At 36.8% G+C, this 24540-nt stretch overlaps 1 protein-coding gene across 5 annotated transcripts in view; it reads left to right on the top strand.

Moving 5' to 3' along the window:
- Window positions 1-22217, top strand: part of itpkb (inositol-trisphosphate 3-kinase B) — a 33950-nt gene extending 11733 nt beyond the window's left edge. For all 5 annotated transcript variants that reach the window (XM_028040369.1, XM_028040370.1, XM_028040368.1 and 2 more), the window contains exons 6-12: window positions 13893-13992; window positions 14259-14296; window positions 14391-14566; window positions 15492-15696; window positions 17614-17715; window positions 18874-18945; window positions 19598-22217. In XM_028040369.1, the coding sequence (XP_027896170.1) occupies window positions 13893-13992; window positions 14259-14296; window positions 14391-14566; window positions 15492-15696; window positions 17614-17715; window positions 18874-18945; window positions 19598-19807 (903 nt within the window). In that variant the 3' untranslated portion in view covers window positions 19808-22217. The remainder of the gene's footprint in view (window positions 1-13892; window positions 13993-14258; window positions 14297-14390; window positions 14567-15491; window positions 15697-17613; window positions 17716-18873; window positions 18946-19597) is intronic.
- Window positions 22218-24540: the final 2323 nt, after the last annotated feature.

Below are 24540 nucleotides of genomic sequence, written 5' to 3'. Positions count from 1 at the left end.
GCAGAAACAGTGAAAATAATTATTACTGCAGTTATTTAGCAGCGTGAGTTGGTTCATGTTCACAGGTCACAGTTCCAATATTAACAGGTCCACATTATAATTACTTATAATTATATGTACTTCATGACATTATTGACCAACTAGGGCACTGAATTTGTTGGTGCCTAACATTTGTAACCTTCCTTAAATGCGTTTTGTTCTCCCTTTGCTCACATAAATAGTATTTTATAATGGTGAAACTCCCTAAAAAAGTCGCTCATATTCATACATAAGCAAAATGAGTAAAATACTGAGTGAAAAAAGGCTTATTACGGTAAGACGATGTTCCTATTAGCACTCACCTTTTTTGAACATTCAATTTATTGCATGGTCGAAAACACACAGTAATAATGAATTACTGCCAGACACTAAAAGTTGAAGTTACCTTGGACAAATGGTCAAAAATACTTACGTCAGTTGTTTTTATGATTGTACGGACATAAAATTAAAATAATTCAAAGTGGATTATGCATAACTGTGGTCATAAAGGCATTAAAATCTTTCTTTATTAATAAAATTCTGATTCATTCTAAACTTATTTAGCTGACAAAAATTGCAGTTATGTAAAAATCTGACATCATTGGTGCTGTTATTTCTGCTACTTATAATATGCACAAAGGTCTCAAGAAAAAGTTTTCTGTGTCTCCTGCCAACAAGTAATAGTCATGATGAAAAACACACACAAAAAAGCAAAACACAGTTGATTAGTTTGAATAGTTGCCATTAGTTCAAATTCTTACGTTAGGATGAAGACTTTACAGTCAAGTTGAAAGCAAGAAAAGAGACATATGCTACATACAGTACAGACCAAAATTTGGACACACCTTTTAATTCATTGAGTTTTCTTTATTTTCATGACTATTGACATTGTAGATTCACACTGAAGGCATCAAAACTATGAATAACACATGTGGAAATATGCACTAAACAAAATAGTGTAAAACAACTGAAAATAGCCCTTATATTCTAGTTTCTTCAAAGTAGCAACCTTTTGCTGTGATTACTGCTTTGCACACACTCTGCATTTTCTTGATGAGCTTCAAGAGGTCGTCACCTGAAATGGTTTTCACTTCATAGGTGTGCCCTGTCAGGTTAATAAGTGGGATTTCTTGCCTTATAATAGTCATGAAAATAAAGAAAACCCATTTTAATTAGAAGGTGTGTCCAAACTTTTGGTCTGTACTGTATATCGGGTCCTTTTAAAGATGGTAGAATAAATTATGTGGCGTTTGTCATGTAAAAACAAGCACTGTTCATTTCAAAGTCCTCAAAAAAATTGTTCATGCACCACACTGCTAATTAGTAATTGTGGCTATATCTTGTTTTGAAAGTGTAATTTGTAAAAGTGCTATCGTCAGCCAAGTATTTACTACCGACTGTTGTTAATATTCACTTTGGATGCTGTGCATGTGACTGCAATGACAACACTTTTTTTTAATTTTTATTTTGTTTTATTCTACTTAACATAACATAATGGCATGGCTTTTTAATGCAGTTTTTCTCCATTAGCTTGTCTAACTGCTGTGACAGGAAGTTCTTGTTTGGTTTTATTCTTCTGACTTTGGCTAAAGGGTCTCAAAGGGTGCTGGATGGATTACTGGAATGTCTTTATAGTTGTTTCCTCTTTCCATCCAATAGCTTTTATTCATTTTGTTGATCCCCAATCCCAACTGGGAGCTTATTGCATGTGTTTGTCGCATTACTTTGTTTGTAGAAAACCATTCTTTAATCCGTCTCTGTATAGAACGTCATCTACACGCAGGCTGTTTAGCTAAGCTGCTGAACGGAGCCATTAAAGCACAAAACCAGTTTTATTGTCTAAAATATTTTCACTGAGATTATTGGAAGTGCATTTTGTTCTTTTTCTTTCCTGAAAAGAGTTTGCCCTGACTTTTTTTGTTTTACTTTGTCTATGTGTTCATTGCAACAGGGTGGTATATCACACGCTGAATGAAAAGAAAGTACTATCCGTAGTACATAATCAGCTTACACAACATCCGCATTCATTCACAAACAGAACTTACAGGTTTTAGTTGGGGCAGAGAATTTAGTCAACATAAATTAGCTCAACTCATAAGTGATTTACCCATCACACCATGCAGGTAAATTGTCTGAATTGCTCTGGATTCAGGTGCCATAAAATCAAGTTTTACATGTAAGACAGAATAATAAGCTTCTCTTTTAGTGTTTTGCTTCAGGAATCCCTCTTTATGCCCCTTGCTGATGTTCCTGAATATGCCTCTGCATGTTTCTGAATGCTTCTCTGTCAAATTGCGTCAAGCCCACCACCTGAGTTTCCTCAACACTAGCAGGGATCGCGCCCTGTTCTCGCTAATGTGCAGTCCTGAAGCCGTGTGAGATTGTGCGTGTTATAAAACAAGGTGAAGGCATGAGAAATTGCATTAAACCTCCTGAATGTCAATGCAGCTAAAAGCCAGGCCCTTTTCGGGTTCGAAGTGTGTGTGTAAGCATGTGGGTGGCAGCTTTTTACAAAATCACTTGACTTTCTTTTGAAAGGAAGGATTGTGGGACTGATTTCGCATTGTTTTAAAACTTCCTCCCTTATAAGTGACCTTTTTGGCAAACTCTCAGTAAGATCTTTTTAATAGAAGTTTGCTAAAAGATTGCAAATTGAAACCAACCTCTCCACTTACCCTGCTGTTGTATAAATCATTTGTTTAAATGAATTTGGCTTAAAGATTTGAATAGGGTTTGTATTGTCTTTTGCATGTTTCCATTCATTGTTGTTTTTTTCTATTTGTCCGGATAAAGATAGAAGCCAAAGCTCTCGGTGCAATTTGCAAGCAACATATGGGCACATCATGACGTTGTCTAATATGTAGCTTGATTTTGTCTCTAGCTTGTTACAGTTCCTGATCCGTCCTTTAAGGAAATCTGATGTGTTTGTGCAAGAGGCAAACGTGCAGAAACACATAAAGCGTGCTTGCTCGTGTAGGAGGTATGTGGGAGAGAGTAGAGGGACAGAGAGAGGAGGAGTGATACAAACACAGTGGAAGTGAATAAGAATTTAGCTGCTACAAACACCAACAAGGAAACCATTTTCATAGTATTTAGTCTGCGGAAAAGACAAAGAAAAACTGAAAGCAGCTCTTTAAAAGGTGTTTGTCATACCATTGAATGTTCCAGGAAATGCATAGATGTGTTAACATGGCTCTGACACAGCTATAAATGCCAGAGCGTGAATCAAACGAGGGCTTGAAAAAGGAATTTTTTTATTGCATGCTAGGTGTAAAAAAATGCAAATGTGAGACACATCCAAACACATTATTTCTCAGTTATGAGTTGATCCTTTTGCTCTGCTTTGGTGTCCATTTATTTTTTAAGTTTTTGCAAACAACCGTTTCTTTAATAAAGTCATTTTAGAGTGACGTTAAATACTAAATATTTGTAGAGAGTTGTGACAATAAAGATGAATTGAAAACATTTTTTTTCGACAGAAGGTACACGTAGAGACATTTGGTAGACATTTTAACTATCTCGCATCTCTCCTAAAATACAAGTCACTTAGAAATGTGCTGGCAGTTTTTTTTCCTGTTCTGATAATGTTTGCAGCAGAAAGACACCTGTCACAGATTGGCATCGGTGTTTCAGTTGAGCTCTGTGGAGGAAAAAAATGAAGCTTCGACGAGATAATAGCTGTTTGTTGCAGCTGGGAAATGTCTTCAGGAAAAAAAGGTACAAAAGAAAACTTCAAAGAAGCATCTGGATTAATAGGATACGTTTATTGTAACATTCAGAAGAATTTATTCAGGGCTTGTTTGAAATGGTAAATATTCTGCTTTTTGAGGAGATATAAAAACGTTTTTATTATTCTTAATTAATTGACAGTACAAATTTTTTGTTGATTTGCCTTTAATATTCTGCATATAATTTCCACATATTACATTTTTTTTTTCTTTACTTTATATTGCAGTTTTCAATCAAAAACTTTTGTATAATATTAAACGCCTCATTCCACAAATGCGGTTCCTTTAACACAACTTAGTCATTTCCTTTTTTTTCTTCAGATTTAACCTCAACTAGGACTTGAAATTACATCTATTCTCATAATAATATGTTAGTTAAAAAAAACAAAATCAATCAGAAATTAGAAAACTGGGTTTTTTCACTTAAGCTCATGTGGAGCAATTGGTTCTGTGAACTCTGAGAGAAAAAACAGTGAAATGGTACAAATTTAGTTTGAGATACAAACATTTTTACATTTTTCAAGTATGTTGGGGCAATTTGCAGAATTTGTTCTTTTAAGAACAATTTTTATGGCTGCTTAACAAATCTACTTCACTTATAAAAAGTATTTATAGTTTTCTTTTTCTCCCCCAAATCTTATTTTGCAGGTTTCCATTTCAATTCTTTACCATTTCAAGGCAATTTTTCGCTTAAAATGTTCAGAGTTACGCAAGTATTTTTGGTTAAGTGTAGTCATTTCTAACTAGTTTTTATTGAAAAATGTAGCTCACATATATTTTACTTGATAGTAAAACAAAGTATAGACTATTTTTTAAAAATAAAACCTGAGTTGTCATTAGCTTAATATTGACACTATATTTTCTACATAAATGTGAATGTGTCATATTTAATCAATTAGTGGCATTTGGACAATTAGTGAACCCAGCTGTGCAGTTCCTGTAGGACAGCATTCCTAACCCAAGCACGCTGACATCTCGGTCCTGCTGGTTCTGTGGACGAATTTGTTAAAATGACGTTGTAACGCCAGCATAGTCCCTTTTTGTTTTTATACTGCTGATTGATATTTAGGCTTATAACATATTTCAGTGCCTTGCCAGTTCATTTTGAGTCAGATAAGTCATACAGACAGAGGTTGGAGTGCTAACTCAAAACTTTGTTTTTTGCTTTGAGCTTTATAACTTTTATTGGCTGGTGTTTCAGCTGTTCTCTGTGGACGAAGCCAGCTTGATCAAAATATTATGAATGTTCTACTGCACAGGCTGTGAATTTTAAAAACAAGTTGTGGGAAATGTACTAAAGAAAACAATCACAGTTTTTGCCAACAGCGTCAAAATCGTATGATCTTCCAATATTGTGTGGCCCCAATTTTAGAAAGTGTGTCATCTTTCAGCCAGTGTGAAACTGCTGTTTCTGATTCTTTTTCGTGGTCTGTCTCAGGACAAAGAATGCTACTTTGCTTTCTTCACATTCCATCGTGAGAATCTTTCTGTGCGTGAGATCTTTGTAAGCCACTTGACACATCGTCCTACAAGAGCAAAAGCTTGTGGCTTCTTCAGAACTCGGTTGTCCAGCAGTCAGTCTTTAGCTTTGCGTCCTTTGTTAGCTGGGGAATGACATTCATGTGGTTTGGCTCTCTTAGAGCTATGTTTGTGATGATCACGGGAAAAAATTAACTAAATATTTTTTTGAATGCTAAATTAACTATAATAATTATTGATAATAATAATATATTTTTATTGGGCTTATTAAGAATTAAATAGTTTTTTTATGTACAAAAAAATGCTTTTCCTGTTATTTTATTGTTTAGCTTCTCACTTTGTCAGGGCTGGAATAAAACTCCTTCATCTTACAGATCTTATGCAGACTCAGTCAAGACTTTGAAGCTATTTTGGGCAGAAGCAGCAAAAAGGATGCACAGCAGGACATCTAGAAGCGAAGTGATACACGCATAGTGTTACGAAACCATATGTAGAGTTTGTAAGGCACGGGATGCTTGAAAAGATTTCTATAAACTTTCTGCAGCTGAAAAAGATGCGCCTGTTAAATACACAGATCGACTATATAAACAAGCTGGCCTTTTTGAAGCGAAGGCCACACCCGTCCTGCAGTAACCGTAAACCCTAACACATCATCGGCACACCTTATGCACACATTTCTCTACATATTTAGCCAGTAAAATATCACACATTCATCAGCGTACACACAGAAAGTGTAACCTGGTAAAGCTACATTCACATCCCTTTTTCTGTGTCTCTGATAAATGTGGTCACACTCTGACCCAAACCCAACATCGTCACCTTTCGTGTCAATTTTATGCTTTTTCCTGTGAATTTAACCAAAATGAGAGATTTCTTTTGGCCGTACTTCACTGAGGTGAACAGCCATTTTTACTGTATGTCCAGCACTGTAAGTCAACTGAACTATCAGCACACAAGCACACACACACCCCGTTTGTACTGCAGTGGAAAATCTTCACCACCACAGCACAAGTTGCCTAGCAGCCCAGTGACGTCAAACCGAGTTTCCCTCTTACAGCTGTGCAGAGTCTCTAAGTTATGGGTGTGTGTTTAACCCAAGTGTGTGTTTGTTGCAGTGCCTACTTGGTTTACCGTGAGAGGGGAACCACTGGTCAGTCCTTTATTTGGTGCTTTTTGTGTGAGTTTGGAGAATGCAGCTGCATGTTTTATGCATGACATGAAGAAGTCGGGTCAAACTGCTGTCTCTAAGTTTGGTGGCCTAGATGACAGACGGCCTTTACTGGACCCACTGCTTGGGGGAAACCCTGCTGGCTCTGACACACGGTTATGAGAAAACACTCATGCATGTGAGCCAGAGATCAATATGTAGGAGTATTAAATGCACTGACATTCCCTGGCAAATTTGCAAAGGACCCCCTTGAATCACTTTGGCTTTTTTAGTCTTGCAGAGTCAAGCCTAGATCGAAACTCAGATTGGCTCTTTAATGTTCCATAGTGACCTCAATTTGGAAAGAAGTCTTCTTATCTAACTGCGATGTTTGGTTACGACATAACTGAACAGCAGCCACATTCAAACCATCTAACCTCCTTTCTACTGTAAGGTCTTTCTTTTCCCAGCTCACCAGCACAGTCAGTATTTCAAAGCTGTTTTTCCAAACCTTGGTTACCAAAGGATTAATCATGCTCTCCCCAAGGATGTTGTTTAAACTGCGTCACCCTCACTGCAGCCTAATGGTGCCTGTGTGCTTGATTTTTCTTTCTTCTTTGACTTGCGAGTAAGTGTGTGTTTGTGTTGTGTTTGTGCACCTCGTAGTCTAAACTTTTGCAGACTCAGACAGTTGCAGTATTTGTATCTGCAAGGGGACCTTGTGGTGAGAGATATCGAGCCTGTTGTTTCCTCAGAGTCTCTCCGTTGAAAACATCAGCGTGCATCAGTGTTTCCCCTGCTTGTGCACATTACACATTAGTAACCCAGAGTTACCCTTTGCCCTGAGTGTCTTTTTTTAACCATTTAACACCTTTTGCTGCACTACTTTCCGCATGCAAACAGCTGATATCAGGTCACATAACTTCAGTTTCTTTTTATTGATAATTAAACATTATATTCCTATATATCTGTGCATATTTTTAAGATAAAAGTTTTGACATAAAACCAATGAATTTGTAGCTTCTGCAAATTCATGTAGCTGATGTGTTGAAAATCATGCATGTTTTAGAGCCAGTAATGACCAGTGACCAGTAAAACCTCTCTTGCTTAGTGGCTCTCCCTTTTTTTTAGTCTTTCCTCTATCTACTGTTTACAGTGGGCAAGGCCAGTTTTTTTTTCTGCGTTATTTTGTTTGTAGTCAGTGGCGGATGTGGAAAATACTGTCGCTAAGGCAAGCGGCAACCCCCCCTTCCTCAACTTCCTGTCTGCAAGAAGTTCCTTCGCTTACAATTTCCTCTCTCTCTCTTCGACTCTCCCTCAATGGAAACTTTGCTGTTCTTCCTGCTATCCTCCTGTCACTCAGCCAGTCTGGGGACGGAGATAGAAGAAATCTTTCACTGAGCGGCCAAAGATGTGAGACAGACCGAAGCTGGCGGCAAAGGGAACTTACAGACAGAGGGAAAAGGTTTTTGAGCCTTCAGCGGCTTTCTAAAAGCAGTCTTACTTCTTTTTTCTTTTTCTTTTTGCAGACATGAAGAGACATGAGTATGCACACATATCATTTTTTGGGTAATTATATCCAGAAGAAACCCTCAATCAACACTGTGGGGATATGAATACACTGTAGATGTTTGCACTGAGAAGAGTAAATCAAACACTGATCTAACAGAACTTGAAAACTTTAAATCAAACACCATTAAATTAAGACTTGTTGGATTTTTTTTTAACAGTCTGAGGCCTCTCGTTAAATTTCAACAGATGTAATTAAGCTTCACTAGAAAAGCTCCCTTTTGTAGAAAACATCTTATCTAAAGCCAGGAGGGCAACAAGGCATCTTTCATTCATCTTATAGACAGTAATTTCTCAACAAAGTGGAAGCCAAGCTGAAAAAATGTCTGTCCTGTTGGATCACAAACACTTTGGGAAAATCCCAGATTGCAAACAGGAAAGAGTAGTGTATATGTGGAAACAAATAATATTAAGACTTTGCACACACTGAAAATAAGAAAATGCAGCTCCAACTTAAAAACAAATGCATTAATTAATAAGTAATAACATTATGTTTATCAAAGTTAATTTATTAAGTTGTCAAGGTAAACACACATAATTAAAGTACGTTTGATGAATTTCATTCCATTTCTTATGACCAACTAACACAATTTTTTAAGTCAGAGCTTCATTTTCGTTTTGTTTTTCTGTCAGATTGAATGGAGAGCATCTTTAAACATTTATTTTCAAGTCTTGTCCCAAATTTTATTTTGGATTTAGTTTTGACCTTGACTGATCCACATGAACTCATGAGCATGCTTTGATCCAAACCATTCAATTGCAGCTCCGACTGAATGTATAGAGCTGTTTTCTTGCTGAAAGATGAACCTTTACTCCATGTTTAGGTGCTTTGTGCCTCCAACATGGTTTTCTTCCTTGACTGTACTATATTTTGCGCCACTGACCTTCACATCAACTCTGACCAGCTTCCCTGAGCTTTCAGAAGGAAAAATGCCACCACCGTGTTTCACTGTAAGAATGGTGCAGTCAGCACCTTCTTGCTGCAAGGCAACAGTGCTGCCAAATTGCACCACTGTGCAGTCCACATTGAAAAATTAATTTCTGAATACATTTTCTTGTTTTAAAAGTACAAAAGAATTGACATGTATAGGCTGGAGGAAGTACAAGCGATATAATTAAGTTCTGTTTAAGATGAGAATGGAATCATTGTGTTACATCAGTTTCCTAATTCAACAATAACAACCTGCAGTTTATCTAGTTACACGTCTTTAAGAATTGCTGACAGAAACAGGAAGTAATACAGTCAATAGAATTTGTTATATTTAGTCTGTACCGTCGCCAAGTCGAATTGTCTTAAAATGTAGATAAACTAGACAGTCCTTTGATTGCTTAGGTGCATTGTGAGTTTAAGTAATTGAAATTCACATGAAGTCTGCAGTAAAGTCCCGAGTAGGTTGCCATAGAGTGTGAGCAATGCTGGTTTGAATGCTTCCTTTTGTTTATATTAGCTATTGTTGTGGTTTTTTTTGTCATCATCATTATTCACGCAGAAAAAAAAGTAAAAAAGAAAAATACTCTAACTGCTTTCAAGTATAAAACATATCTAAGAGGAATTTGTTTGACTTCTAATTAAATCTAGATTATTTTGCATTCTCAGACTCACACACACTTTGCTCCATCTGTTTTTCAATTGTCAGGACCTGTGTGGAGATTTGCATGTCCAGATTATGCTTACCCTGTGTTTTGCCAATCAAATGACCCCGCAGTTGTTTGTGCCTGCGCTCAGTCAGACACACACAGGTGTAAATGTTGCTGAGGTTGGGAAAGAGGTGCCCGAGGAGCCGGGTTTTCCAGCTGTGAGAGGAGCGCAGGCCGGTCAGGTCGTCACTTCTGTCAGGTTGCCTGGTTGACTGGCAGCCCATCTGTCACGATGTGGTCTGCATGGCTGTGTTCACTGTGGAGTGTTGTGGCATCACTCGTAGCCATCTTCATCATCACTGTCATCCACCGACGCAGCAGCCCTCAGGTAACCCACGCAGGAGATTTTTTTCAACTCAGATCTACACCTACTGAAAGATTCGTGTTTGACAAACTGGAACTAGCAAGATTTTACTGAGCAGTAGTGATTCCAGGTGGAATAATCGATGATTTGAGTTTTAATTTTAATTTATGAAAACCTCTGAAGTACTTTCTGCGAAGGTCACATAGAGACCATGTTGGGTGTTGCTCTGTTAAGCTGGTGCAGACTCTTGCCTTGCATGCTAGAAAGTATGACAGAACTCACAGAGGAAGCGCTAACTTCAGCCAGTAGCCACCACTCTTTTCCTTCCTGCTCATTGGCTAAACAAGTTGACAAAAATGAGATAAGTTCCAAACTTTATGAGTGTTTAGAAAACAAAAACAAATATGTTGACTGATAACCGAATGTTTTAGCCGCTTTGTTTAATTTCCAGCCTTAATTACTGATAATACATGTAAACTAAGCAATTTCCTGCCTCCAGGCCGCCATAATTTTCCCTTTAACCAATCCGCTCTCCTTTGATTTTTTTTTCTTGTTAAATATAAAAGAAAACATTCTCTGTTTATTGGACCTCTCAAACTGAGAAAAGTTTAGACTTTCTGCTCAGGGACCCATTTCAGATGACCTCACTCTTAATGAGTTTCCATCATGTGATTTCTATAAACGCCAGGGTTTGGGTGTCTTTTGCTGCTTGAGTTTTTTCCTAACCCCTTCACTGATCCAGAGAAGAAAAAAACATCATGTGACTTTTGAATGCTTTGAATGAAAGTGTGTGGACATGTTTAACCATAGATAGTCATAGTAACAGCTGATGAATTTTCTTCAGGTCCAGATTATTGGACGTGGGTTAAATGTCTCCTTCTATGGTTCGCTCCTCTCTTATCTTATCCTTCTTCTCCTCACTTCTCCTCCTGCTGCTCTTCTTCTTCCCTCAAGTTATTTGGAGACATAATATTATTTCTCCTGATTCTCACAGACCGGAGGAAATCTTCTCTCAGTGAGGTCATCTTTAACTTTCTATTTGCAACATGAAGCGAGAGGATTTTGTCATATTAGTCAAGCGGTGTTTAGGAAGTTGGATTTTCAACACATATTTTCAGCTCGGCTGCAATCACTGGTGACCTTGTTGTCGAACAGCCAAGCTTTGTTTGAACTCTCAGAGTCGAGCTGAATTTTTCCACATCTGATGTAATGATCCCGCTGTTAACAAAAAAAAAAAAAGTGTCTTGGATTGCTGGGATGGAGATTGAGTTTTCATTGTACAATACTGGCTTGTACACTAAAAGTCTGTTTTATTTCTATTTTAGATTTCCAGAGTTGCTGTGCACCGGGTTTATTTATGCAGAGTAAAAACGGATTCTCAGCAAAAGCCATATTCCAACCACAAACCTCTGCGAATAGTAATAATTTTTTTCATTGGCATACACAAAGTAGTGTATAATTGTAAGGTGGAAAGTAGTTCTACATAATTTTTAAATAATTTACAAGAAATAAATCTGAAAAGTGTGGCATGTCATTGTTTTCAGGCCTCTAAGTCAGTACTTTTGCAGAAACCCCCCTTTGTTGGAGTAACAGCCGCAATTCGTTTTTGATATCTCTACCAGCTTTTAAACTAATCTTTCTGCAGATTTTAGGCTTCCCAGCATGATACTGCCACCACCTTGTTTCACAGTTGGGGACTGTGACACAAGTCCCAAACTGTTTCGCAGTCCCACACATGTCACAAGTTTAATGTTGGACTCATCTGACAAGGGAGCAACTTCCCCACATGAAAGCATAACTTCTTATGATTCTATTTCAATAGTAGCTTTGTTCTTGCGGCTTTTTCTCAAGGGCCAAGCTTTATTGTGTGCAACTTTATTTATACTGAGTCTAATTTACACTTAGGCTGACATCATTTCCTAATCAAATGACCTCTAAAGATTTCAGTTGCACAGAGTTGTATATATATGTGTGTCAGAGTAACATGTGCTTGATATAAATGCTCACCAGACTTTTCTGATTTTTATTTGTAAGATGTTCTTTCGCTTCACAGTTATGAACTACTTTATTTTGGTCTATTGCATAAAAGCCCAATAAGATACAATGAAACTTATGGTTGTAACAGAATATGGAAAACACAATTAATGAAGAACAGCTTGAGCACTATAAAGCCAGAGAACTAGTAAAAAAGAAGGAAGAGTTGGATTTAAATCAGAGAAAAGCTGTTTATGTTGAAACAACAATGCTGTGTGTGTACGTGTAGTTGCGTGTGTTTGTGTGTGTGTGTGTGTGTGTGTGTCACTTTGTGAATGAGTGTCTCTTTGTGAGGCAGGACTCCCACAGTTCAATGCATCCCTGCCAGGGACAGGGTGAGCCTTTGCTGAAACGCTGGGTCTATTCGTGTTTGTGTGAGTTACCAGGGGAAACCCTGGCTCCAGAGTTTAGTTAAAATGTTAGAAAACAACAAATGTAAAAAAAGAAAAGATGACTGCCCGAGGTCACGGATAGTCAACACAATGTATGTGTGTGTGTGTTTTTAGGCGCACGTGTTTATTATGTCTCTCATAGGTTTTTAGGAAAACAGTGAAAAGCAGATAATTAGCCAACATATTTAAAGACAGACTTTAAAGCTGCTTCTCTTCTTTATTTAAACTTACATTTTGATATTATTTAACCAGGTAAACCCCGTTGAGATCTAGATCTCATTTTCAAGAGGGACCTGGGCAAAAAATTTGCAATACATAGCAACCTGGTTACAAGATAAAAACAATTAATACATATGCACAAGTATAAAACAATAAAAACAATTTAAAAACAATGTCACTGTTTCATAGAATCTTGTTACCTATCTTTAAGAACTGCTCGAAATAAGCGCAGTGAAATCATTTCCGACATCTTAAGTTCAGACTGCAACTGATTCCACGCTGTGGGGGCCAACACACTGAATGCCTGCTTCCCTTTTTCAGTTCGAAAGCGTGGGACATTTCAAGGGTAAATACATAATGCAGCCAGTTGGTTTATTAGGGTTGGATTTGAACCTGTTCACTGGGTTGAAGTGAAGTTTGTTGGTAAATGGTGCTGTGTAAGTGAATTGAACTGAATATACTACTGTTTCACAACCTTCTACTGCCTCAGATTGTAAACAGTTGTACAGAAATTAAGTTCATTGTGTTTAGCTGTGAAACAGATACTAAATCTAATGGAGATTGTTTATTTGAATGTAGCCCATGCAGTCCATGCAAAATATAGGTATGATGCAAATGTGCAACGAGACATAATCGTGCAAAATATTGAACTAAATCTTTAGTCTAATGCATGTATGTTGTTGTATTGCTGAAACATGACTTGGAAAGTAAGTTATTAAACACAGTATACTTTTTATACTGCAGATAGTGGTACTTCACGCTCATACCACTAGGTGGCGGCAAATGACTTTCAAAATATTTTTTTTTGTTTAAAATTTAGATCAACAGGCATCTCAGCTGTTCAAAGACCAGAAGCAAATTGTGTCAAATTCTAAGCTCGTCTCAAATATTAGTCTAAACTGGGTGGAAACTGAATAAGTCAGAAAACTGCTTTTACTGTTAAGGTCGTAAACATTCTTATCAAAAACCAGTTTCTGTTTTTCTTATAATTTTTGTTTTTCTATTTGAGAACAGATAAGACCACAGTCCATGCTGGTGAGGTTGTATACCTAAAGTCGTCTGGTAGTTTAAACCTCTATGGTAGTTCAAATCTGAAACCTTCCAGATGTTCATCTTTATTAGCTATGGCTCTGTTATCTACTTTTACTAAATGATAATAATTATTATTTTTTTATATTCCACTTAATATATTCTTGGAGAGCAGCTGATTCTCTGCCCATGTAGCTACTCAGAAATACACATCCTGAATGTCAGCATGCTCCAAGTCTAAGTATTGCAGTATAACAAAGTAGAGATACATGATAAGACTCCAGGGGAGGAACACTCCACTAAGGCTCTTTGTTTCTCTGTGTGTGTTTATGCAGCACAAGTCATGGAAGAAGATAAAGAACATGGTCCACTGGTCTCCATTTGTTATGTCCTTCAAGAAGAAGTATCCCTGGATTCAACTGGCTGGACATGCAGGTATGCATGCACATGCTGCAGAACACAGGCGACTTTCTGGTGACATAAGAAAGGGACGGTTGAATCCTAAGTGCTCTGACACATCTAGCTGAAAAGTGGTTGGCTGCAATGTTAGCGCTATACATCATCATGTTGGACCCCACGGAACCTGTTTTTTTAACGGAGATCTAAATCACAGCTGAAGTGACTTCAGTCAGCTAAACTAAGCTACATTACCTCAGGCTCTTTCTGCAGCTGCCTGACTGTAAAGGTTTTTCTCTTCACAGGGAGTTTTAAAGCGGGTGCAAATGGACGCATATTAAAAGTAAGAAATTAGCTTCAAATCATCTCTGTTATTAACAGCTTCCTCATATTTGTAATTCTGATTTAAATGCTCATTTGTTAATGATGTCTTTTAGAAACACTGTGAATGTGAGCAGCGCTGCTTGTCCCGGCTGATGGAGGATGTGCTGAAGCCCTATGTTCCTGGTTATCATGGAGACGTGGAGAAGGATGGCCAGAAATACAACCAGATGGAGGATCTGCTGGCAGAGTTCGACTACCCATGTGTAATGGACTGTAAGATGGGAGTGAGGTGAGAGAATGCAAAATTGTTTTCACAAAATGTTTTACATAATGTACTTAATTCCACTGACTGCTCCAGGTTTTTGATCTTACAGAGGAGCTCGTCTGTTGTCTGAGATGTGAAGTGGAAAGTTATTTTATTACGTGTCAAATACAAACATAATTGTGTCATTGTGCAGTATTGAGACCAGGAGACCATTATCTTCTGCTCCCCAAAAAGCTGCTTTTTCCTTTAACAATCAAAGAGCACAATAATTCCAATCCCTGTTGATGTTTGAGAGTATCTGTCAAAATTATCACTCATTAAAGTCTGAAACTTGACTTTAAATTTGACTAAACTTGACTTTACAATGGTAAAAAACATCAGTTTTGGTTAGGAAATTGACCTTATATTTATATTGTTAAGTTTAAAGAAAATTCAAGGTGCAAAAGCTTAAAGTAAGATATCTGGCCTTGCACATATGCCAGTCACCAGGTACTTCTGTGCAGGGTAATGTTGCAGCTTTTTTCTACATAAAATAGATAAAGTTTGCGTCCCTCAAAATGCATTTTTCATCTTTTATTCTCATTCAAATGCTGCTGTTGAATTCTTCACTCGAGTGAATTTTGCTCAAAGTTCTCCAAAACTTTAATAGCACTCACATAGGTACGCATTTTTACCATGTTTATTTACAACACTGAATGTTAAATTTAGAAAAACTTTATTGAGCTGCTTGTCAATAAGCAGCTCAATTGACAATTTTTGTGGGAAAACAGTCTTTCCCACAAAACTGTTTTCCCATTTTGTGGGAAAACAGATAACCTCTGTAGGTCAGTTATAACTAAAAACCTGACCTTAGGAACAATATGCAGTGCAACGTGTGTTTCTTCTCATGTAACCTTTGCATATTTTCCCTCCTCATCCCTCACCAATTGTGATTCTCTTAATTCTTTAGGACCTACCTTGAAGAAGAACTAACCAAGGCTCGGAGAAAGCCTGCGCCGAGGCCCGACATGTATCAGAAAATGATCGAGGTCGACCCTGAGGCGCCCACACTGGAGGAAAATGACAAGAAGGCAGTGACCAAGCCAAGATACATGCAGTGGAGAGAGACAATAAGCTCAACGGCCACCCTGGGGTTCAGGATAGAGGGAGTCAAGGTAAGACTCTCAAAGAGGGACAAAGGTGTGTGTGAGCAGCTTTCCTTCCCCTCTTTCTTCCAACGGCCTGCGCTGCTGTGTGGTTAATTCAGGAATATGACCTAACTTCCTGTTTTTCCCAGAAACTTCCTCTCAAGGTACAGGAGTACCCTTGTCCTGTATGAGTTCTGTCAGTGTCAGCTGTGTCAAACTCAGCATACGGTTCTGACATATTGTGTCCACACTAAAAGTCCCTTTGTCTGTGGGAGTCATGGCTATATAAGGACATTCACAACCTCCTGGTGGTCCGCTGCCATGATGCGGAGGATTATCCCCAGAAAAAGACGTGTGTGTGCTTTTTCATTTGGAAAATTATGCACGGATCGTCACCAAGGACAGCTAAGCCTATAGCAATGAGTCTATTATGTAAGCTGAAAACATGGTAAAGTGTGAGTTGAGGGCAGATTGGATCAGAGACTCTTCAGACTTTAAGCCATAAAGAGGAAAAAAAAGTACTTTTGCTTCTAAATATTACCTCGTTGCTAGGCAGCGGGCGGAATAAGAAAAGCTAATTTATTCCTTTTTAAACCACCTAACTGGTGACCATCAATGGTCTCACGTCATGTAAGAACATGCTTGCTGCAGCGTTGCATTTTCTGCCACAGCTTCGGCTTCACACACCAGCACTCTGTTACAACTTTGAACATTGATACTTCCACATTTGCTGTTTTAGAAGGGAAGTGTACAGTTTGGTGTGTTGTGATGGTTTTAATCATTGATGAGTTCATTTTAGGAAGACTCTTTACTACAAAGGCACTGGCAGCAGATCTGTGATGCTTCTAAACATAAAACACGCTCTTTTTTTGGAGTGTGGGAAACTTACGATGATGATAATTACTTGTGATCTATGAAGTGGAAAGCTGAAGGTTTAAAAATAGTTACTGTGTGGATATTTAGATTAAAAAAACACAAAGAGGTATTTTCTTGCTCAAAGGCTAAATTTCTAAAAATATCTCTCTTACCCTTCTGCCTTCCTTCCACACATTGTTCTCCTTTTCTACTCCTTCCTACCTTTTCTGTCTGTCTGCTTTCCTAAGACTGAAGCCTGAAAAAGGATTTTCAATTTTTTTCTGCCTTTTTTCTTTTTTTGTCAAACTTAAATGTTTCAGATTGTCAAACAAGTTATTTGATTTTAATATTAAATAATCTTAATAAATTAAAAAGGAAGCAGCTTTCAAGTGGCAATTTCATTTCTTAATGGAAAAAAGTTATCCAAACCAACTTTGCCCTGGGTGTAAAAATTAAGAAATAATTTTTTCTATCCTGTCTGACAACTTGAAGTAGGTTAAAATATTTTGAAATATCTATAGAAATACAAGATCATATGAGAAACACATCCATTAACTGTCAGTCTGCAAATAGCTGCAAGATCATTTCTTGGATTTTGCAACTCTAGAGAGTGCCATGGCCAAATCCACTGCTAACCAAAAGAATTATGAAGGTCTGACATAAATTTTCTAAATAATACTTTTATGATCCCTAAGTTCTTTGGACTAAAGTCATAATAGTGAAAATTGTTGGAAGGTTTGCAGCTTATTACATTTGGCATAAAACAAACGTAGTGGTAGTAGTAATGGTCTTGATTTACTTATAGGGGCAGGTTTGTTTAGGTAGCTGTTTCCCCTAATAAATGAAATGATTTGAGAAATGCATTTTGTATTAACTGGCTACCTTTGTCTAATATAAAAAGTAGTTTGACGACCTCAAACATTTAAATATTACAAGAAAGCAGGTACAGAAGAAATGTGTAAATTTCATAACACTCTAGGCCGTAAGATTACACAGTAAGCCATATCCTTCCAAACATTACCTACCATATTTAACGAGTCACAAATAAAGCCAATTAACTTTAATTTCCTCTTGTTTTTTTTTCTGTAGAAAGAAGATGGAACTGTGAACAGAGATTTTAAGAAAACAAGGACAAGGGAACAAGTGGTGTCAGCCTTCCATGACTTTGTAAGAGGAGATTCGGAGATATTGGTGAGTGTTTTTCTAAAATTCTCAGTGAGCCAATAAGCTGCCAATTACGATAGTAATAAAAAAGCATCAGAGGATGAGGTGAAGTTGTGTATAATGTCTGTCATTAAGTTTGTGTCTGAGGAACAAGCAGAAGCTGTGTCTGAACGTTTTAACAATCTGGATTACAGTTATGTAGAACCGCAACAATTCAGACGACGTCAAACATTTCTGTGCTTTAGTTTCGTTTCCCAACTGGAGCACTGTGAAGCACAGCTACTTGTTAAAGTATTCATATGCCATGAACTTGTTCACATATTTTATGACAAAACTATTAACAAACTTTGCTGGATGATAAATTGTCCCAGTAATTATTGGGAAAAATGTTAATATTGTGGTATTGAGTCAATTTTCAAGTAATATGTTGATAATGGCATAGTAATGCAAGTTTGCCCTTTCGTAAACCAATAAACTTTACTTTTGTAAAGAACACCTACTACTGGATGATATTTTAAATTTCTAAGATAAAACACAATCAAAAATAATAAATGGAACAAAAAATAAAATAGATTATGATTTCTCTGTAAACAAAATTTCCCTTCAATAAACATTAATCATCAGAATTGAAATGATTGAGCTTATTTTAATTTTATCATGCATATAATACTTATGCATAGTGCTTGCAGGGTCATTTAAGAATATATTATAACTCAAAGTAGCACATAACTGTGAAGTAGTAGGAAACTTCTATCTATAACTTTTTTTAGAAATACAAATCTGAAAGGTGTGCAGTGGTTTTATTTCCAGCCTCGGTTACTCTGGCAACCCTAAATAAATCAAAAACTACAGCAAGCAGTTGCCCTAATTGAAAAATAGAAAGAAGATGCTCTGCTTGGTTGAGAAAGAAAAGCTTTCTGGTCTTCAAACAAAATGTTAAGTATGGTGAAAGCCTAACACCTAACACTGCTCACCACATTTTTACACCATGTTGACAGTGAAACATGGTGGTGGCAGCGTCATGGTGTGGGGAAGCTTTCCGTCAGTGGGGACTAGAAAGCTGGTCGGAGTTGATCGGAGGCTGAATAAAGTTTAAAACAGGGAAAACCTGGATGCTGCTATGAGATTCTCCTTTGCTAAGCACATTTAAGACTAATTTTGTTCTTTATTTGTATTATTTTCCAGAACAAATATCTAACGAGGTTAAAGGAAATCCGAGCCACTTTGGAAATCTCTCCATTCTTCAGAAGTCATGAGGTAAAGACACACAGTTAGTAGGGGAAACATTTGAAAAGCTGCTTCGTAAGACTTGCAAAAGAAAAAAATATATACATCAAATTCTTGCTCACATTGAAACAAAACACTGAAAATATGCTCTGTGTATTTATGCATGAAAGATTATATTTCTGAAAAATATGTTGAATGGTTATTGAATGCATCGTTATGTTTTTTTTTTGCTTTGACACTGATGTATGGATTATAGCAAAAGTCTTTATGCAGCTTTATTATTTCAATTGGAACTGATGGGAGTTAAACACAAGCTGGTTGTGGATTTAATCTGTGCATTAGTTTCAGTCCTAGTTACCTGTTTATTCAGTTTATGTTAATGTAAAGTAAACACACCAAATTACTCAGACACAGCAAGACTCATCATGGAAATTAGAACTCTTAACTGCCTGACCACACACTCGCGCACATTTTCACACTTTCGCAAACACGCACTCACACACACACACACATACACACGCCGACAGACATTTGGCACAAAGCTGAAACGAGAAGTGAAATAATGTTTTGAAAAGAAACAAACGGGCTTGTTCTGCTGAGCAAATAACGGAGGAAACCCTGTTCGGTTCTGGCCTTTGTGTCCAGTTCTCTTGGATCATCTGGCTGTTGTGTGTCTTCGCAGGTAATTGGCAGCTCCCTCTTATTTGTTCATGACAGCAGGAAGCAAGCCAAAGTGTGGATGATCGACTTTGGAAAGACCACGCCCCTCCCTGACGGGGAGGAACTAACCCACCGAGCTTTATGGGTAGAAGGCAACAGAGAGGACGGCTACCTTTATGGACTCGACAGCTTGGTGGACATCTTTTCCTCCATGGTGGACTCTGAGACTTGAAGTGTGCAGGTTTTGTTTTTGAACCAAGTAAACTTTTGGACACACCACCATTAAAGCTTCCATTCACGCTTCATTCTACTGGAGAAACCTTTGAAACACTGACACTTTAGCTCACGACGCAAACCATATGGTCCAGCTCCTCTTAGTTCCTCACAAGTGGAACTACTAACAGCAGCAGCGCCTCAGTTCCTCATAATTGAGTTATTTTGTGCTGTGGTTTAAACATGGGAAAAGGGTCAATCTTATATAACCTCATTTTGACAGCATAACCTTTTACTTAAGAAATTCCCATTGAAAAGCAAACGATATGAATCTTGTTGCCTAATACAAAGTGAGACCTGTCGACGTACTTTAATATTATAAATAAATCCTCTGCAAAGGCCTAAACCAGCAAGAGGTTACCTAATATTTGATTGTTAATGAGAGCCTCGGCATTCTATTATATTATGTGCTTTATGAAAGTATTCACACCCCTTGAACTTTTTAACATTTTGTCACGTTACACCCACAAACTTCAGTGTGTTTTTATCTGAATATCTAATAGACCGATATGAAGTAACGTAATCCTAAAGTGTAAGAAAAAGAAATATTTTTTTATATTTTGTGCGAATGAAAATATGAAATAACGTCCATCTGTACGTATTCAGTTTTGATCATTCAAAGCTTTGTAGAACCACTTCTTAACACATCTTTACTCAACTACTTAATGTTTTGCCCATTCTGTGAAAAATAGCTTAAGCTCAGTCTGACCGGATGGAGGCATCAGTAAATGTCAATTTCTAAGACTAGCGACAGATTCTGAATTTGTTTTAGGTTAGGACTTTGACTGGGCCGTTCGAACACATGTATTTGCTTTGATCCTATTTCAGTTCTGACTGCATTTTTAAAGTTTCTGCAGGAAGATTATACTCAGCCTTTCTTTCAACAATATCTTTCTTTGTTTAAAAGGAGACTGAATCCAAACATATGCTCGTCTTCTTAGGGTGTTTTTGTAAAAATGTTTTTAAAAACATGCGTTCTTCCAATTCATAATTAGCAACTACTTTGTTTTGGTCTTTCACATAAACTCTAAATAAAATACATAAAGTTTTGCGGCTGTAATGTGACACAAAGTGAAACAGCTCAGGACGTATACTTCTGCAAGGCACTATTAGAGTAGTAGTTTGGTACAGCTTGTTGCTTTGGGCTTCCTTTAATGTTTTTTTTTTTAGAAAATCCCAAGAAATGTAATTTTTAAGAATGTATTTTATATAAATTTGCTGATTCTGCTCCTCTGGCAAAATTTTGACTAGATTTCTAACACACCTCCACTTGTGCTGCCCTGCTGTATTTTGATGGTGTCGAATCAGAAAAATAATACCAGGGCTAAAAAAATGATCTGGTCCATATTGGAGCTTAAAATGGCAATCTTTAACATTTCAACCATGCTTTATTGTCAAACCTCTAAATTTCACATTCATTTGCACTCAAAACATAGTCTCTTCCCTAATTGTATTGTGATTGTGAGTTACAATACTAACTTACAACTACAAAGTGTTTCACTTTCTAGAGTTCTTCCAATAATAATGGTTGATTCTTCTCACTCACACACACATTGCGTTTAAGGTGTCTGCCTTATCTGATCTCAGCACCTGTTTAACAGGTTAAATATTTGTGCTGTGAAACTGCAGCAGCATGGTATGTTTACTTTTCATTAGGATTAACTAGAACTGGCAGGTTGTCAGGGAATGTTGTTCCAATTTGATGCACTGGCTATTGGTGTGTTTGGGATTTCTGAAAATGCAATGTAGTATGTAGATAATGGAATATACACTTTGGACCAGGATAAACCGTTCCAGTGAATAGTAATAATAGTATAATAGAAAAGAAACAGTTTTTGAATAAGTACCAATGATTTGAGGGAGAAAAAGTTTAGCTGTTGTTGCACTGCTAAAAAATGCTCAGATAATCAAATTGTGTTTCTTGTTTGCAGATCCTTTATATTCAAATAAAAAGAGCTATTTTTAAATACCACTAGGTTTTCCGATACTGAAAAACACAGAGGTACTGTTGTTCAGTGAGGCATACACACAAGCACTATTGAGCCACGTCGTTCAGCAATTCAAATCTAAGAAATTAAATTCAATAAAAATGTTCAAGATTGCCAATTTAAACACCATTTAACCACAAAATTTAACTCAGTTTTATTGTATTTTCTTTTCTTTTTTGTTTTAATGCAGTTTTAAGCATCAATTTCAAAGAGTTGGAAAGAGTTGGTACAATTAAGTGGGTTTTTTAGTCCAAACATTAAAAACTATATATAAAGAAAAACTATCCCAACAAGTTTACACCTAGACAGAGTCAAAGTTAAGCTAGAACATGTTGTTTGATTCACAGTCGTTTGGGAATTACTCACCATGAGGAGGCGCAACAGAGGAAAACAAAGCGAATTTCCCAGTAGTTTTTGAAGTGTTTTGAATTGTGACGTAATTATAACACTTAACACGTTTCTCTTTGGTTGCTCTGGGTAGTTCATGCGGTGTACAGACAGATTTATTTAGTTTTATGTAGTTCTGTTTGGTTTTTACTGTAACATAGTCGTTGTTAAATCCTGTGGAACACTTACAGCCATGAACAATCCTATTTAAGCTACACTGTGCCTTGACATTACAAAGCCAAGTCAGAAAGCGGAAAAAAAATGTTGGTTTTTGTTTTTAGGTACAGTACATACCAAACGTTTGGACACACCTTCTAATTCAATGGGTTTTCTTTATTTTCATGACTATTTATAAGGCAATAAATCCCACTTATTAACCTGACAGGGCAGGTTGACCTATGAAGTGAAAACCATTTCAGGTGACGACCTCTTGAAGCTCATCAATAAAATGCAGAGTGTGTGCAAAGCAGTAATCACAGCAAAAGGTTGCTACTTTGAAGAAACTAGAATATAAGGGGTATTTTCAGTTGTTTTACACTTTTTTGTTTAGTGCATATTTCCACAGGTGTTATTCATAGTTTTGATGCCTTCAGTGTGAATCTACAATGTCAATAGTCATGAAAATAAAGGAAACTCATTGAATTAAAAGGTGTGTCCAAACTTTTGGTTCTGTACTGTATAAATATGGATTTCTTTGCTTAGTCTAACATGGGTGCCTGTTTATTATTATCTTAAATGTGTATTACTTTGTAAATTGTTCTGATTTTATTTAAACAACACAATGTATTTTGTGGAGGCTTTACAATTTTTGAATAATGGTATGTCTGGATTTGTCATTAAACATGCTAGATTTAAAGAAGTAGTCACAGAGTAGAAAAATTGGGGATATGACAAAGAAAAACCAATATGCATTTAAAACCATATATATGAGATTGGTATGTTTGGTGTTGATTTTAGAATCATTTGGTAGATGAGAAGAAAATAAGATGTTCTTCACAGGCTGACCTTTATTAAACATTTGCTTGTTACAGTAAATAAGGAATTACTGTAAGTTAATACTGTGCCTTCTTAAGGAAACAGCTGGACATCATGGCACCACAATCATGTCTGGGCTGTTTTAATGAAATGTGCTAACTATTCATTTCAGGCCAGCAGTCATAAATATTGCCTGGTTTCCTTTGTGTGTACTTACAGATGTTTAATGTAGGTGTTAAAGGTTTGTAGTGTTGCTGGTTTGTGTATTTATTTTTCGGACTGTTCCTTTAAAAATACATTTGTGGTGAAACATGTTTGTGTGTGATATCTATCCATCCATCCATCCATCCATCCACCCATCAATCCATCCATCCATACATACATATAAACTGTGCATTTTACTTCTTCTGAAGGTATGACCCCGCTGCACTCCTTCCCCACACTAATTGCTGTATTTGCATGAAGCTTATTTGCCATTCAAATCACACCTGTCCACAACAGCAGCAGCATCCGGAGTTGCTGGGAAAGAAAAGACGTGATTCATGAGTGCTTTTGGCCAGAGAAGCTGTACATGCACACCTCTTTTTTGTGAGGCAATGGACTCAAGCTCATTCCTCAAGAGTGTTTGCTAAAGAAAGAAACTGTAGATGTTTTACTTTTTTCTCCCATATTGAGCTGATTGCAATTCCATTTTGCCTTTTTATTCAAATTTATTGTAGGTATTAGAGCTGGATTACTGTTTTCTAGAATTTGAAATCACAATTTTACTTCAACATTGATTTCATCTATCAAACAAATTTGTATTAATTATTCCTTTGTGCTTTTTTTATTACCAGTAATTTCTCATAAAGTGCATGACTACATTTTGTACTCTCTACGTAGTTCTACAGAAGACATGCTAACTTAAGAGGATGCAGAAATGTATTTTTACTTGGACATAGGTGACAAATCATCACGTTTATGAAGCATAACAAAAAAAAAACTGTAGGTTAGTGGCGCCCTCTACTGTGAAAACACTTACAGTGACAGGTTTTCTGAAAAGCTGTCAGCTTATTGTCAGTTCATAAAGTATTTTTATGAAGTATTGAGATGAGTAATCATAAACATGCTGAAATCGCGATTTAATTTAATAGCATTATATTTTATTCAATTACAACTTTTTTTTTTACACTTTCTTCTATAAGTTTTATTTCAAATCCTTAACCAATATGATCAGAACAGAAGTCAGATCAACCTCGGTATTTATAGTTGTGTTGTGCATGAACATTTCCTTATAGTAGAATGACAGTAGACTATAGAAAATATATTTCATAAATCAACTGACCTAAACAGAAATTAAAAG

The sequence above is a fragment of the Xiphophorus couchianus genome, chromosome 15 (assembly GCF_001444195.1).
Source record: "Xiphophorus couchianus chromosome 15, X_couchianus-1.0, whole genome shotgun sequence".
Lineage (NCBI taxonomy): Eukaryota > Metazoa > Chordata > Actinopteri > Cyprinodontiformes > Poeciliidae > Xiphophorus > Xiphophorus couchianus.
Note: the sequence above shows the minus strand (reverse complement) of the source record. Positions and strands in the feature narration are given on the sequence as shown.